The sequence below is a fragment of the Tachypleus tridentatus genome, chromosome 3 (genome assembly GCF_004210375.1).
Source record: "Tachypleus tridentatus isolate NWPU-2018 chromosome 3, ASM421037v1, whole genome shotgun sequence".
Taxonomy (NCBI): domain Eukaryota; kingdom Metazoa; phylum Arthropoda; class Merostomata; order Xiphosura; family Limulidae; genus Tachypleus; species Tachypleus tridentatus.
Window position 1 is genome coordinate 17070391 of NC_134827.1, and position 18155 is coordinate 17088545.

Here is an 18155-nt window from a genome sequence, read left to right on the forward strand (position 1 = left end):
TTTCAATACCTGTTGGCTATGCAGCACACATGAAGAAACCTACGAGAACATGGAAATGTTGCTGAAGCACATCCAGTACAGCAAGTACAACTGGAATATCTGTGGAGATCTGGAAGTTGTTGTTCTGTTACTGGGACTGCAGCTCGGCTATACAAAGTACTGTTGTTTCATCTGTGAATGGGACAGTTGTGCCAAAGAGTCACATTATTCTAGACAGAGCTGGCCACTCCGTAAAAAGTTAGTTCCAGGACAGAAAAATGTGGCACATGAATCACTTGTCGACCCGGCAAAGATTTTTTTGCCTCCTCTTCACATAAAATTGGGACTTATGAAGAATTTCGTGCAAGCAGTGAACAAAGAAGGTGAAGGTTTTCATTATTTAAGACAGATATTTCTAAGAATAACTGAGGCCAAGATCAAAGAGGGCATTTTTGTTGGCCCTCAGATCAGACATGTTATGAGTAACAAGCGGTTCGAAGATCTGTTAGGTGGGCCAGAAAAGATTGCCTGGAAAGCTTTCAAAGACGTTGATGACAATTTTCTTGGCAATTACAGAGCCCCACATTACATTCAGCTGGTAGACAAACTTCTCAAAGTATACAAAACAATGAAGTGCTACATGTCACTCAAGATTCATTTCCTCCACTCACACTTGGACTTCTTTCTCTCAAATCTCAGTGCTGTCAGTGACAAACATGGTGAAAGGTTTCAACAGGACATTGCTACAATGGAAAAACGATATCAGGGCAACTGGAATCTATTAATGCTTGCTGACTACTGTTGGACACTGCAACGTGATACACCGGACATTGAATACAAACGAAAATCAGGAGCAAAACACTTTTAATTATGTTGAATTTAATACCGTATTAAAAACATAAACACAATTAAATACATTATTGCTGGTAAACAGTTAACTGTCTATTTCTCAGAGTTCCTACGTGATGAAGAAAAACCAAAACTATATTTGTACATACCCACCAGGTATCTGTCACAATCAGCAAAAACCTCTCAGTAAGCAAAAGTTTTCGAAAACGTTATTGTGCAGTGAAATTTGTATGAAAATGAAGCTCTCGATTCCTTTATAAAAAATATTTTTCAGCTCAATTAAAAAAAATACTTAGCTTTTAGCTGTTACTGAAAAATTGTTTTTTTATTTCTTTTTCTGGAATATTCTGGATATATTGCAAACTCAGGGTTTAACCCTGAAACATTATTTGGCAAAAACAATGTAAAATGGGGAGTTGTAATAGAGTTCTCTGACAAAAGGTAAGGGTAATAATGCTAATATATAGTGTGTGTGTTCTCTTGCACTTTTCACAGAAATTGCAACATACAAATGGAGTTAAATATATGGGCTTTTAATTCTTCATCTTGTATTAGCTTTAACTTTTTCTGTCCTGAAAAGTTTAAAATAACAGATTATTTATCTTATTTCTACTTAGTATGGTAGCTATGATAATTAACACCCCACTATTTATTTGTTGCTATTAAGCTGTGATCATACATAATTTGAAATGTATAATATTATTATACTTAGTATGTTGACTGCAGTATTTAACACCCAAACATTTATCTGTTACTATCCATTTGTAATGATATGAATTGTATAATATTATGTATGGCTAAGTTTTTATGTTTTTCTTACCTTTTAAAACTCATTTTCTGCCAGAAGGTTTTTTATGAAAGATATTACATCACTATTACTTTACTGTGTCATAATAATATTCAGTAGGCAAGCTTTTAAAAGTAAATTTACACATTAGTATAGTTACTTGAAAGAATGTTTTTGGTAAATAGTTTTGTTCCAGTATTTGCTAATTAATATTTGTTACAGGTGGAAAAGGGGGAGAAAAGTTTTGCTGAAACTATAGATATTCCAAAATGTGCATTAGCTTCCCTCATGGCCCACAAAACCAATGAAAAGTGCTTGCTTGTAAAGCTGGTTTACTTCCTAAATATGTATGTGTGCTAACAAGATGTAGAGTGTAGCCCACCTAAATTGTTTTTCTATCACACATCAACCTTTTCATGATGAAGAGGCTGGCACCACTCTTGACATTTATCATAATAATTCCATTAAGGTTTATATAAGCAAATATAAAATAACAGCTTCTACTAGATATTAATGTTTTGTAGCCATGTTTCTCTCAAACAAAATGTTTTAAGTGGCAAACAAAATCTGAACCAGCAAAGTGGAATAATGTGAAATTATTAATTATGCTTTAGCTGCTTTGATTTTTTATTCTTGCAACTTAAGAAAGATTTTGCTTACAGATGGGATTTTGTTCTACTTTTTTTTTTATTGTAGCAAGAAACAGATGTAAGGCTAAGAGAACTATTAGAGGTAAGATGATTTTGTACATTTAAACAAAATAAGATGGAATTAAGCTTTAAGGTCTGAAGAGTCCTAAGGTGATAATTATACCCAACAGTCCCAACCAAAAATTATTATGTGTATATATATATATTTATTTATTTATTTATTTATTATGTCATTTTGCACATATTACTGTAAGTTTTTGCATTTCTTTACTTTTTACATTTTATTACTCTCTGATAAGGTTTGACATTGTCTATTCAAATCTTAATTTGACTAAAATATCCTTTGTTTTATTTTATTTATGATATTATTTTCTTCGTATATGCTTGTTTATATGCATGTGTATGAAACTTGTTTATGTTGCATATACTGTGGATTATCAATTTCCCTTCTTTGTTTTTAGTTTTATTCAAATATTTCTGACATGTCTAATGACTGTCAGTTCTCTTTCTTTTATATAAAGTTAACCTTTGATTTTCTTAGATAAAGATGAGAGAGAATAAATTTATGCATCCAAAGGAAAACTTTTTATAATTTTAATTTATTTCTGTCAGTTTATTCTGTATTGTCTTTTATATAAGTGTTTTGTTTTTTTTTCACATCTTTCTGAACAACATTTATTCTAGAATTCTTTGATTTTATGCTCAGCCACAAAATATGTGCACAATATTGCATCTTTAAGGTTTAGTAGATTAAGGACCAAATAATATGTTGTGTTCCACTATGTTTATGTAAATTTTGTAGAATATAACTGCATCTTTTCTTTATTTATTTGTATCTTATCTATTTGATTAAATTATCTTTTAACTTGCATAGACTTACTCATTTTGTCCTGGACTTTTCTGTAGTAGATACACTGATTTGATTGTGATATTTCTGAATAAGAACCTTCAATAAAAAAAATAAAGGAATAAACATAATTTATTCCAGTGTTTTCCTATATACAGTTTCAAAAGATTACAACTCTACATGGTAATATTAAAAACTAAAAAATGGATACAGGCATTATTGTGAAGGAAGGGCACACTAGTAGAGCAAATGAAATTTAATAGGAAACTTATCAAACATACTTTTGTCCATTAACTTGTACGCTTGTTAAAGAAATGATCAAATACTTCCAAAAAATTTAAATTGTAAGTCATAACACTTGTGTTTCAGATTTATGGATTAGAAATGAATGTAATCTTATACCTGCCAAAATATTTGTATGCATATCAGTGAATATAATTATTCTGTAGGAAGAAGATTATCCAGGTGCAATTCAGCTCTGCCTGGAATGTCAGAAAGCTGCAATACAGTTCAGGCATTACAAATGCATTAGGTAGAGTTTGTTTTATCATTCAGTCTATCTCTTGCCCAATATAAACTTCTAAACACTTGTGTAATGCTAATTTGTTGACCAAATATTGTTTTTTTTTTTTATTTATTTTCTTCCAAAAATCATTAAACTAGGATTCAACTAAATTTTTACTTTTATGTATAACTCCAGGTGGATTATTCCAAAACTGAAACAGCACCTAAGAAAAATGATTTTCTACAAGAGATTTATTGATATATACATATATCATTGTCCAACTGATGAACATTTATTTACATAGGTTTTTGAATGAATATCTTTTTTATTTTTTCTAGTATATTATTAAATTCTTTAGAGTTCTTGTGTTTAATCATCAGCTTCCCTATTGTTAGTTCCAGTGACTGGCTAGATTTTCAAAATATTATTAGAAACTGCAAATACTTTACTGGAAATTATTATTATTATTTTTAATTTTTGTTGTTTCTGAAAAACATGTTTAACCTGTACATTACTGATGGTGTTCAGGAAGACTAAATACATCTTTTGTCCACAAAAGAACATAGAATTAGGCTTCTTCATATGTTAATAACAATTATAAAACATTATTGAGATTTCTTGTTGCTGTGCATATTGCTTAAACATACAAAACTTTATGACCAAAAACATTTCTGCTTCAACCTAACCTATGCTTCACAATCCTACTGACATGTTTCCAACTTCTTAATATATGTATGTATGTATGTATAGTAATTGGTATTTGAACATGGAATATGGAGACTACTGATAAAAATCTAGTATTTCTAGTCTAAATTACCTTTGTGATTTTAATCTTCCTCCAAAAAATATGTACTTATTTACACGTGTGTGTGTGTGTTTATGGGTTTTCTTGTATTACCACTTATTTTTTTATCATTTTGTTTACTCATTAGACCAATTTTGTATAATTTCTTTCTTTTTGATATATATTTTCTACAATAAATATTTACAGTGTACTTATCTTTTCAAGATAAATTGGGAAAGAGTGAAATATTTTTAATATTATTTACCAATTTTAGATTTTTTTTCTACTTCTTTGGCAAATTTTAATAAATGACGTTTTTATTCATTGAAGTTCATTCATAAAAGTCCCCTGGTGGGACAGTGGTGTAAAGTCTGTGGATTTATAATGCTAAAATCAAGGCTTCAATTCCCCTCAGTGGACACAGCAGATAGCCCAACATGTCTTTGCTATAAAGAAACACACATACACTCATTCATAAGTTTGTTAATCTGTTTTTTCTACTTATTTCAAACTATTTTCTGTTTTAAGCTTAGTGTTATATTCCTGTATACAAAGACTTTACAAATTTGTATATTTTTTGTTATATTGGTATTTCATTATCTATACTGAAGAAAGAGTACAATGCTATGCTTAATTTTGAAAAGATTTGGCTCAAAATATCACACAGTTTTTTTACAGTTTATAATAAAATTTGAGTATGCATATACATCTTGTTTTTCTCTCTATATTAGGTAAATTTCTTATTTATTTCTTATTGTTTAGTGAGTTGAGCTCTAAACTCCAAGACACATTAGAAATGATGGAAGAAAAGCTTGATGTTGCTCTGTCAAAAGTCTGCACCAACTTTAACACTACTCACTATGAAAAACTACAAGCTGCATACAGATTACTGGGGAAGACACAGGTAAGTTTTTTCACACTAGAGCCTTTATATGGGGAATTGAGAAACTCTCAAGTCAAGGTTATCTGGACTGGTGTACATGAAAAATTGACAGAAAACAAATAAAGGCTCATTGAAAACAAGTTCTAGTGCTTTGTGAATTCTTGCAAATAATTTTTTGTATAATATATAATTATGGAAGGTTGTAGAACAGGTACAAATAGATCTGAATTATAAGTTTTTCTGTTTTGCTTTTGTTGTTTTTATCCAAGGGGGAATATATAATTAATTGGTTTTACAGATATCTTTTCACAAGCTGCCTTTTATAGATGAAGAAATGTTACTATCGAGATGCTAGGGTTTGAGAAGTTTGTGCGATTTATGTACTAAAGTTAAAGCAAATTTTGTGATATATTAGCCACTCGGTTAAAACTCCATCATCAGAGAGAAGCTTTTGATTGTTTCTAAAAGAAATAATAAATGATACAGAATTTTGTTAGATAATGACTGTTTTTAGAAAACATGCACTGGAAAGTCTCTCTTAATGTTTGTTAACTTTCTTACCATTTTTTTATTGGGTCTATGTACGACCTTTTCTGTTATGCAGATCTATAGTATATTTGTTACAGTTTGATGTGTGTCTGATGCATTTCATGACAACCTCCCAGAAGGATCAGTGCAATCTTTATCTTACTGTCAACTTCACAAGTATAGCCTGTCCAGTCATTTTCTGCTTGCAGTCTTCTTTCTTTTTTTTGACCATTTTTATTGATGTATTGTTTGTAATTTGAGACTCTCTTACTTTAATTTTCCTTTTTCCAACTAACAGTTTTCTTATGAATTATTAATAGTATTATTAATGTTTCATTGTAAGAATGAGTTGATTCCTTTTCAAGCCTAACTGTTGTGTACAACATTTCTACTCATTCAAATGTTAGGAAATTTTTTTAATCTTCCATTGAAATATTGAACATTTGTGTTTTTAGCTAATTAATAAAAAGGTATGCAAGCGGTAAGTTTACAGATTTATAATGCTAAAATCAGGGGTTCAGTTCCCCTCAGTTGAGTATTGCAACTTACATTACCATCTCAACATTCATATTTTAACATAAGATATAAATGCATAATCAAGTAAACAAAATATTCTGTTTCAAGAACTGCACTAACCTGTACTAACTAATTATAAATCTTTCTTACTTTATCAGGTGGATTTTTCTTACCAGTTTTTGGCAAATTAATTTTAAAACATCAAAAACATGAGATGATTAGGCAGTCTATCAGTTTTCCAGTCCTAACTTTGAACTTGCATTTTTAAAAAGGTTTGCAAATAATCATAAATTCAAAATTTAAAAACATACTTTGTTGCTTGTCAGTTCAGTTCATTTGATTAAATGCTTTTGTCCACACTATGTTCTTCATCTTCTAAGTTGGAGGAAAATTATACATTTAAAGCTCCAATCCTTCACTATCATGATTTATTGATAAGGAAATATAGTTAAATGAATAAATGCAGTAGTTTCATTAGGACATGTCATATCCACTTTTACTCACAATGTAGTAATGTTTATAAGTATAATTGTTTTTTTCAGGCAATGAGAGACCCTTTGTTATCAGTTTCCTGAATATTTATATACTCAATTCAACACAATACTATTGTTTTTAGGCTGGGGCACAGGTGATATAAATATGATGGAAACTTACATGGTATACAGAGAGTTAAGTAAAACATTAGAGGCTTATTACTATACAGAGCTTAAGCATACTGCTGATTTGTAGCAATATCATATACAGTTTTATAGAAGTGATACAGAATTGAAATTTTTAGATTGTTCTCAAAGTGCATCTTTTTCTTTAGACTGCTATGGATCAACTGTTGATGCATTTTGCCAGTGCAATTCACAACAAGGCTTTCACTTTGGTACTTGGTTATGTTGAGCTTTGTGCTGGTGGATCTGTTACAAAGTTTCAGAAACACCACTATTCTGAACTTGCTAAGGTTAGTATTATGTTTTGCTAATTAATATTTCTTAAACTTCTGAATTTTCTCAATTTAACCTTTTCTTGAGGAGTGGGTCTTACTGAGCATGTCATGGTCTTTTAGTGAGTTATTTTCAAAATTTAATTAAACAACTTTTTGTTTGTTATACCAGTTAGTATAACATAAAGGCTTAGCTACTAATCTATATCTTAATAGTGTATACATTTTAACTATTGTAATGAGTAACGAGCAAATATGTTGTTGCATATGTTGATTTACATTCAAACTTTTAGTGGACTTATTTTTGAATTTATCTCCTTGAGTTTGGTATCAAACTATAGATTATAATTTAAATTTATGTATTATATATATTTTAATTTCTTAATGAAAAAATAAATATTAAACAAACATACCTGAATAGCAATATTTGTTTGTTGCATGGTGTGTTGAATGCAGCAGTAATTCAAATTAGTTGTTTGTGATGTCAAAATACAAAGTTTACAGTTTTGTGCAAATTAGGAATTCAAATTATCAATTTTGACAAGCTAGAATATAAAATAAAAACCTTTTATCATTTCTATTTCCTGAGCTATTACAATATTTATTGAATCAAACAAACCCCATTCTTATACATACTTCCACATGTGAATAATCAATTGGAAACTCAAAGAGTCCCCTTAATGATTTTCTTAGCCATTTTCAAACATATCAGCATCCTCTCTTTCTTTCAAGATGAATCTTTGTCCTGGTTAGTTGAGTCTGGCCTGTTTAAGATTTCATATTTTTATAGATGCAAATACAGATTAGTTATTTAACTTGAAAAATTATAATGGAATTCTATGGCATCAGTGAAGTAATTTATGGTTATTTAGTTATTCAAATGTATATGTGAAACCTTAAAAAAACAAAAATTTCATTTCACATCTTCCATGTGCAAAATTTCTTAAGGCTTAACAATCTACATAAAGCAGCAACTGAGTACATAGGTCATAACTAGAAGAGATAATTGTTTGGTTTATTTCTTTATTTACTGTTCTATGACTTAAGAAAAATAAGGTTAAGAGCTTATTTGTAAATAGTAGTAATCTATATGTATATGTAATTTATAATACTTGAAATGTGACTGTATTTCACCACATGCTAGTCCAATAAAACACAGCTAAGTTCGGTCACTATGTAAGACCTGAATAGGTTCTTTATTTATTACGTCATATTTATTCTTTATTTGTTATTATTAAGGCAACTAAAATGTAAAATTAACGATCTCTTTAGGTTAGTTAAAGTTAGATTAGGTGAAATAAATAATATAATGAAAATGTTTTAAAGAGGCACAAGCAAACAGCTTCAACTGAGAGTATCTTGTGAGTAATGTGATTCAATGATGTATTGTGAGCTCCACATTTTTCAAGTGATTTGTAAATTATAATGGCATGAATAATAATAATTAGTTATCCATAGGATAATTACAGAGCAGTAAAACAATAAAATGTGAATGTAAATATATGTGTACAGTTATGAGTTTAAAGCTTCTTAGAATAAATGAATGTAGTTTCATATTACAAGAAAAAGGCAGTATTTAAGATTCATGTTCTTTCTTTTTTTGTGGTGGTTATGAGACTGGACAATTTTACTGACCCTGTATAGAGTTTGGGTAGAGAAAAAACAGATAAAACATATAGTTTTAAATATATTTAGGAGGTTTTAGAGATTACACAAATGATATTTGAGATTTTTTGGGATGAAGAATAGTTTTTTTTTAAATATTAATATGAAAGTCACTTTTTACTTGGACTAGTATCATTAATAGTAATGAAACAGACTCAGTATATTCACAAAACATTTGAAGTAAAAATACTTCATTAAAAAATCTGATTTTTTATGTACAAAAGACTTGTAATTTTTTCTAAAAATCTACCAAATTTTGTGAAGGATACATATACTGCAATAAATGTTACAATATAAATAATTAACATATTCAAATATGTGCATGAACTCCTGTTTGTTATACTGAACTCATCACGAAAGTGTTAAGTAGGTCAGGTTGATATAATTTAGTATATCTGTTAAAAGAAAGAAAAAGCGAAGTGCATTTGTTTTTCTCAACTTTATTTAATAGTTAAACTTAATTTTAAAGTCAACAGTCTTATTTTTTGCTCTTGTACATTATTGAAATGTTGTTTTTTTTAATTATTAATAAAACTTACCAACTGTATTTACAGATGATTTCAGTTGAGACCTTTACACCTTGTCTCAAAGATCTTTGCAAAGCATTGTGGGAGGTGATGCATAGTTACTGGTGCATTGTGGAATGGCATGAGGATCACGATTCTCAACCATCCCAAGGTAATTAAATATCAAATAGTTCAGTTTATGTGTTGATAAAACTTAGAAAGATCAACAGTTTAAAATAATAATTGTTTATTAACTCTGACGTTTTGAGGCCCGCATCGCCCTGCTCATCCTTCGACTGCTGAGTCAACTCCCCATAAATCAATGTAACTCCTCTGCGGATTCCAACATGGCTCCTTCTGATGCTCATAGCTCATATTTCACCTTCCAAACAACAAACCACCAAGCTGAGGCCTAACCTCACATCATTAACACATAACCTTAATCTTGCACTCAGGGATGAAGAGAAACAAATGTTTCTGAGTGCCACTGGTTGTCTCGTAAGCCTCTAAGGGACTTGGGAGTTAAGTTAAAACAACTGCCTAGTAGGATTGGGTTCAATTGAAACTCTGAATTTGGTCAATGCCATTTTGATCAATCTTTCAAATACTGTATAACCACAAAACTATATATACTATAACTCTTAAATAAGTTTATCTTTGTGAAAGTTGGCAAGTGTTTAGCAAATGTTACAAGTGTTGTGCATAAAATATCAAATTTTTAAATAAAAGTAGTTTTACTAAAGATTTATCTGTGAATTTGGAAAGCCTAAATCTAAGTGAAAGGTTATTTTGTGATTAAGAATAGAAATATTTTTTTTGTCTTACAGTTTTAATATTTCATTTGCATGACCTCTCGAACCTCCTATACAAATATCAAAAAGTTTTTCATTGAACCTTTGTATTTTATCTATTATTTTCTATATCCTAACATTAAATGTATTAGCCTCTGTCAGTTTGACCAACCTTGTAACCATCATGTAACAAACAAATATAAAATCTAAATTACTCTTGTTTTCTTTGTAGAATAACTGCATTTTGCATTAGACAATTAATAACTATTAATTTTTACAGCCAAAGCTTACAGACTTTGATTCTTGTACTTATTATAAATAATCCAATAGTATATATTAAAAAGATATATTGACATTTTATGAAAGACAAAATGAGATAAGAGAGATGTGTTGTGTGGGTTTGACATTCTTGTTTATATCTCAGGTAAGCAAAAAAGTTGAAACTGTACATTTGCATTATGGCTTTGCAAGATTCGTAGTATAAATCTGTAACTAATGGCAACTCCTAAAGTCATATAAGGGAAGAAAGAAAATCTGAAATGGGCAATTTAGAGGGAAGAAGCATCATGTGATATGGAGAAGTGAAAATGGAGAATTTATTTAAATAATTCCTTTTAAAATGAAGGCATTGCATTTGTATTAAAATTTGAATTGTAAACTATGTTTTGATGCCAAGTGTATTGAAATGCATTCATAATGTAGTTGTTTAATTAAATCTTAAATATAGCTCTGTAAAAAAGTTGTGACATGAACTTTGACCTATTTGAATGTAGAGGATTAATTAAAGTGTGTAATTTTTGTGTGTAACAAATATGTATTATAAGATTTTATCTTCTTCACAAATGTTAAAAAAATCACATTTTCAAAATTTATATATATTCTACTGGAACAGGAAACAAATTGATTTATATTTATTTTAAAAATGTTAATGTGTTTTCAAATATTTTTTGTAAATTTGATTTATATATCATGCTTTTAAAATAAATTATCTTATTTCTTTTTCATTTTGTTTACAAAAATTGTAGTGAATTCCAGTACGGAAGTGAACCTTACTCACCATTATGTCCGACAGAAACTAGAACACGGACTCCTTCGTATATGGCAAGATGTGCAACAGAAGGTCAAAACGTACATTCTAGCCTCTGATCTATCCTCCTTTAAATTTGATGAATTCATACACATTCTAGATTTAGTGAGAAGGTGAGTTTATTTTACTTCTTGTTCAATAAAAATTACCACAACTGGTTGTTTTAACTCTGAAGTTTACGTATATTGATCTATATCGAACTTTTCTTTCTCTCTTTCAGACTGATAGACATTGGTGAAGAATTTTGTAATAGTAAGTCTGAAGATCTGCAAGAGTCATTACGAAAACAATCTGTCAACTACTTCAGAAATTATCATAGGTAAATATATTAGTTTTTCAGAAATAAAACTCATCAAAGAGTAGTTTTTAACAGTTAACCCTTTATGTCCAGGCAGGGCTTTTTTACAGTTACATTCAGAGTTTGCCTGAATTACTTTGTTATCAGTGTGCATCAATAAATTTGGCATGAAAACATAGCTTTGAATCAAAATGTCTGTCACATAAGTTTTAACTGATCTTAAGAAAGATGTTTTTTAAATTATTAAGGCTTCATTTTTCTGTTTTGTGTGGCACATCTGAACTACAATTTCCCACATCAAGAGTTTTCTAACTTCTCAAAAGTTGCTGCAGTTTCCAACCAGTTAGAAGCATAAAATGTACATAGTTGCAAACAAGAATCTAAAATTGAACAACTGTCTTTTTGATTTAGTGAGATATCAATAAGTATGTTAAACCCACCAGACACCCCTTCTCTTTGTCTGTTAACTTTTGAGATTCTGATGGAAATGTTCACAACTAATGTAAAGAGCAGGTCTATTCTGTGAGAAGCTTACATTTGTTCTTTTGAACTTTGGGTGGTATCTAATAGAAATATCTTGTTGTGTAATTGTGGTTTTGGTGCTTTGAATGACCAACAGAATTTTTTAAACCCATTTACAGCTTGAGAAATCTTGATAAATTATTGTAATTTTGGGATATTCTATTCTAGTAACTAATATATATATTTGTGTTATAAAATGCATATTTGAAAACTACATTAATCATTTCTGGACACCTAAATTTATAAGACTCAATGAGACTCAACAAATGGTTAATAATGGAATCTGCAACTGGTAATTTTAGTTGCTTTTTTATTATGATCTGTAATTTTTTTTTAAATTGAACTTTATATTTAATAAACAACATCCATAATAAATGAGTAATAGTTTTATTTTCAAATTTTAAATTTATTTTTGAATCACAGGGGCTGTATGGAGGAACTGAGAATGTTCCTTGAAAATGAAAGCTGGGCCTTGTGTCCTGTTCGACCTAACTTCAGTATTCTTCAGCTACAGGTATGTTATAAGTATCATAAAATTAAACTTAGATGTCAGGGTATGAATTCTGTGAAAAATAAAGTATTAAAACCATTAATAGGGTGTGTTATTTAACCATTTCTTACCCATATTTTCTAGGTTCTTTTATAATGGTAAACAACATCATTAAGTTTTAAGAACTTCTGTTTGAGCTTTCCCTTCAAATTATATACAAAATAAAATTATGAATGAAATGCTCATATTTAGAAGTTTTTCTTGTATGTTTAGTCAATTTTTGTTTTTTATGATATAACAAAAAAGTCTAACCCTAATTTAGATATTTTGCACCTGATGCCTAGGTACAAAATTATCAACATGTGTAATAAACCTACATATTTAAGTTTTTGCACAGTTTGAAGTTTCAAAAGTGGTGGTGTTAAAAATTAAAATTCAACTTACTGGAACTTTTGTTTTAAACCTTTGAAGCTTTTAAAGCTAACAAAGGCATAATATATTGTCTAAAAGCTATGATTTTTTTCTCCTCATAATCTGTTTGCCATAGAACTCACTTTCTTCCAAGTATGAAATATAAATTCCTAAACTTTAATTATGTCAGATACATTACATATTTGATGCCTTCAAATAATCCAGTTGTATCGTGGTTTTGTATTTTTTTTAAATCTTGTATCCCCTCTTTGTTTTTATTCATTGATGTAATAATTTTGACATTTTTTCTTATTTTACAAAAACTTCCACTTTTGGTATGATGCTAGTGATATCTTTTGAAGCTTAGAAATCAGTGGAAAATAGCTGTTCATAATTTGTAAAAGGATTTCATTGGGAACATTGACAAATGATATATAGATTGTGACACAGGTACTATCTACTTATGTAAGACTTAATGATATACAAAATATTCTATTAACACAGTTTATTTCATTAAAGTAGGCTGGTGCACTATGTTATTAAATCTACTGTTATATACCACATGTATGTGAAATCTTGTCCTCTAGTCAGTACTTACAGGCATGTTGTGTAACAGCAAAATGTACACTCACATCGTGGAATAGTCTCTATTTCAATACAAACAGTAAATTTAAAATACTACATGAGATAAAACATGAATGTTATAACAGGAAGCATTTATTAAATATTTTGGAATTGTTAAAATTCCATCATCAATAAGCTAGAGTTACAAAGCAAACAAATGATATTTGTAATTACAACAGAATTTTATATATATATATATACACACACACATGAGAAATAAACAATTTGAATATACAAATAAAACAAGAAAAATAAGAAGTAAGACATAGGTGAAAATGGGTTTAAATGTAGTGAAGACTTGTGTTAATTAGAGACAGAAGTAGAGTTTTTATGCATGATGTTTCTTTTATAAGAAGTTCAGTATCATTTTTGGCTGTTTAAAGGGTATCCTGTTTTTGTATTGATAGATAGCAGAGTTGAGAGGGTTTGTAACCTTTCTTCTAGTTGTTATATGTATGCCCATGTGTTTCACCAATATATAGGAGGTTATACAGTCTGCACATGTATAAGTGGATGAGATATGAACAATGGGCAGTTGGCATATGATCTTCTAGTGGAAAAAATGTTTTAGTCTAAAGTTGGGTTTCATAATCTTTCAGATCAATATGGGATAGTAAGTATTACCTACCCTTTTCAACTGTTTCATGATAGTGGAGCTCTCTCTCCCTAGATATGGTAAACAGGTGTATAAAGGAAGTTTATATACAATGGGTATCTTAAGTGGTTTGACAAACAAATTAGGAATGGGGAAGTTATTTTCTCCGAGACATTCGTAGGGTAGCCATTTCAAAAGAGGATGTTTTGTATGAAAGTAATTTCTTTGTGAAGGGCTAGATAGGATAAGTTTGTAGGCTCAATTTACTAGACAGAGAATGTGATTGTATTGAAAGAGGAGGGCATAAAACTGTCCAACTGAGTGAAAAGTCCAGTAAATATGTTTTTGTGATAGACAGAGGTCAAAGAACCATTAGCACCATGATTAACAAGAATGTCTAGAAAAGTAATAGTTATTGGTCTCAGTTTCATGAGTTAAGTCTATAGAGGGGTGTTGTGATTTGAGGTACTAAAGAAAGCATTGTATATGATCAATATGGTGGAAAATAAGGAAAGTATCATCAACATACTTTCTCTAGAGAATAGATTTGAAGCATAACAGACAGTTGTGAATCCAGTTCTGTTTGTGGTGACAGAAGAAAGTATTGGTCAGTGTACGACCCAGTGGGAAACCCATAGCAATGCCATCTGTCTGCTCATATAGAGTATTGTTAAAGAGGAGAAGAGGGTCTTTGGTTGAGAGTTCAAGCATAGATTTGAAATCAGATTTAGAAAGTTCATTAATAAGAATGTTTTTAGTGAAGAGATTAGACAGTGTAATATTAATAGTTTTGACAAGGGGTATATTAGTATAAAGAGAAGTAATATTGAAACAAGCCATCAAGTAATCTCTGGGGGGGTAGACTGATTTCTCAGAAAAATTGAAAGTAGTTAAGTGTTCTAAATTATTTTCATAGTAAAAGATTTTAAGATGGGTACAAGGAATTTAGCTACGTTATAACTGTGAATGCCAAAGGGGGAAAGTATAGGTCAGAGGAGGGGTGTCTTATTAGTGAACTTTGAACAGACTATACAATATTTCACATTGGGAGCCTGTGGGAAATAAAATGTTGTAAGCACAATCAGAAATAATAGTTGTAAAATACGGGTTAATGGTTATAAGTTTGAACTTGTTATGATCACTAAGAATGTAAAGCATTTTCATAACATAGTCAGTTTTGTTGATGATAATGAACCTATTTTCTTTGTCTGGTGGGCTGATAATGGTGTTTTTGTTTCTGATGAATTCTTTGATAGCTGCCAGTTCTTCAGATTTGAGGATATCCTTTGTGTGTTATAGTCATAAAGGTGAAGAGTGCTGAGTTTGTTACTTGGTAGCAAATAGTTCTTATGCTTGTTCAGAAGTACACTTGAACAAAAATAAAAAAGATATTACCTATATGGGATGTGTAATATTAATTAAAGAAATTTTTATCACTGTCCTATTCTCATGTGACTATAGGGTGTCAGTTTTTACTGTTCACTTAAGTGGGCTCATAAAAATTGATGCTTCAGCTTTCAACTGGAATTGATAATAATTGTTATCTAATTCCTACACTATTTTCATTAGTGGGTATAAAAACATGACATAGCATAAATTTTATAGATAGACTTCTTTATGTCAGTTCCTTAGTCTTGAATTTTCAAGTTGCTAACCTTATGTAATCATATTCATTTAGGCATAAAATTACAAATGTATTGTGTATAGTTGGCTTTCTTAGCATGTGATGTTGATAATTGTTTATATATATATAAACTATATATATATATATATATATATATATATATATATATATACAGGGTTTGAAATTTTCTATTTAAAGCCAGACATGTTCGTTAAAAAAATCAAGTTTGACTGGCACTTTCCCATCTATCCTTGGACATCGCGCTCTGGAGTCAGTTTCTCATAACTGGCCAGCTTTAGTGGAGCATTTGTATCAAGTAAAGCTGCATGACAAAGGGGAATGTGGACAGAAAGCTGCAGGATTATACAGTACTTTGACAAGTCTTAAATTCATCCTGTACATGGACAAACTCTTGGCAATTCTGCCTGTTTTGACATCTCGCAGTCTCAAAATGCAAGACAATTCTGCTACTGTGAACATTGTTTCTGACAAACTCGCTGTTTGCAAAGAGAAGCTGGGCAATCTGAATCATGTTGAGAGATCCCAGAAAATTGTTAAAGAGCTCACAACATGTGAACAAACTGGCAAGTGGTTACTTAGAGGAAAGATGATTGCTATTAGTGGTCAGACAAGGGCCAAAGGCTCAAAAAGTGCCACAAAAGAGACAGTTGCTCAATCCATGGCTGAAAAAACTGCCATTTTCATAGGTAAAATTGTCACATATCTGAATGAGAGATTTGAAGAATTTGATAAGGATTTTATTGGTGCCTTTCAAATTTTTGAACCAAGCAAGGAAGCATTGTCATCTTATGGCCATAATGAACTCCAGAACTTTGATGCTCTGCTAGAAGCTAAGGGTTTCAATATTGCAGCTGATATTTGCCAAGCTGAGTTAAAAGAGACACTACTCAAAGCCACAAGACTTGCCAAATCAGATGAGTCCCTGGCTAGTAGTGCAAATGGATTGTGGGCCCACATGTTAAGTCAAATTACTGTTGAGGACGGTAAACCTTTCCCTGGATTAACAGTGTTGGCCTTGGTATGGTTCATGCAGGTGATTTCCATGTCATCTGCTGAACCAGAACGTGGATTTTCCCAGATGGCAGTTATTAAGGATGACTGGTGGTCCAAAGTAATAAATGATTCTCTTAATGACTTGATGACAATAAAATTAGCTAACAATAAGACCTGTGATCTTGAAAGCACAGAATTACTGTGCAAGTCTGTAGAATCCTGGTGAAAGGACAGTAAAACCAGACGATTTGTGAGTCCACATGGAACTCACACACATAGAGACAATAGAGATACTGAGTCTACATCAGCTGATATCTTAGTGCTGGATGACTAAATTTACCAGTTTGATTAATGTGTCATTTTTAATGGATACAAAGCTTGTTGCCACTTGCGTTGAAATAATGTTTCAGTGCCATAACTAAAATGATTCTGTTCCATATAATAATTGTCTCTACTTGATTTCTTGTGTTTGGTAATGTCTGGTGACAATTTTGAGGTGTCCTGCTAAAATTTCAAATGTCCGGCAAGTTTCACTGTCCAGCAAGACATGTCCTGCTGAAAAGTTAGAATATTTCTACCCCTGATATATATATATATATATATATATATGTTTAACTGAAATATTAGGCATTCAGTTGTAATTGTTTTCTATAAATGTATTTCATTAACTTAAATTTTATTGGAAATAGATAGAAATCTTGAATAAAGATTTTGCTAATATTTGATCAGTTCTTTGTAAGATGAAAGCTAAGTGTACTTACCTCATTTTGTTTGGAAATATAAATATTTTTGTTCTTGTCATAAATCAGACTCATTAACTAATAATTAGTTGTTTGGTTATTTTTATAAATAGGTAGATACACCTTGTAAGGAAGATGCTTAATGTTTTAACCATTTTGATAGTATCTGGTTGTTTGTGTAGGTTCTTGAATGTAATATGTTATGAGTAGTTCGTGTTTTTCATTTCTTCTTTGAAGCAATTTTTATGAAGTTGAAATTGTTATCCTTTTTTTAAAGGATTTCATAAAAATATTTTATGGACTGTATAACTTGAATATAAAATGTAGTTTTTTGGTAATGAAAAGGTAAGATAATTAAGTTTATAATACTGTTTAGTAGTATAATGGGTTTTGGTAGGAACTGGAAACTAATTTGGTATTTAGGGCTTGAGTTGAAAGTTATTTACTTTGAATGTGTACATAAGGATAATAAGATACATATGCAGAATTGCAACTTTACTTGAAGAAAGGGTAAAGGAATTTCATGTAA

General features: G+C 30.2%; 1 protein-coding gene across 3 annotated transcripts in view; it reads left to right on the plus strand.

Moving 5' to 3' along the window:
* Window positions 1-18155, plus strand: part of Vps50 (vacuolar protein sorting 50) — a 65764-nt gene that overhangs the window by 17588 nt on the left and 30021 nt on the right. For all 3 annotated transcript variants that reach the window (XM_076493169.1, XM_076493171.1, XM_076493172.1), the window contains exons 7-14: window positions 2312-2347; window positions 3562-3644; window positions 5164-5305; window positions 7137-7277; window positions 9479-9602; window positions 11247-11421; window positions 11529-11627; window positions 12552-12642. In XM_076493169.1, coding sequence (XP_076349284.1) covers window positions 2312-2347; window positions 3562-3644; window positions 5164-5305; window positions 7137-7277; window positions 9479-9602; window positions 11247-11421; window positions 11529-11627; window positions 12552-12642 — 891 coding nt within the window. The remainder of the gene's footprint in view (window positions 1-2311; window positions 2348-3561; window positions 3645-5163; window positions 5306-7136; window positions 7278-9478; window positions 9603-11246; window positions 11422-11528; window positions 11628-12551; window positions 12643-18155) is intronic.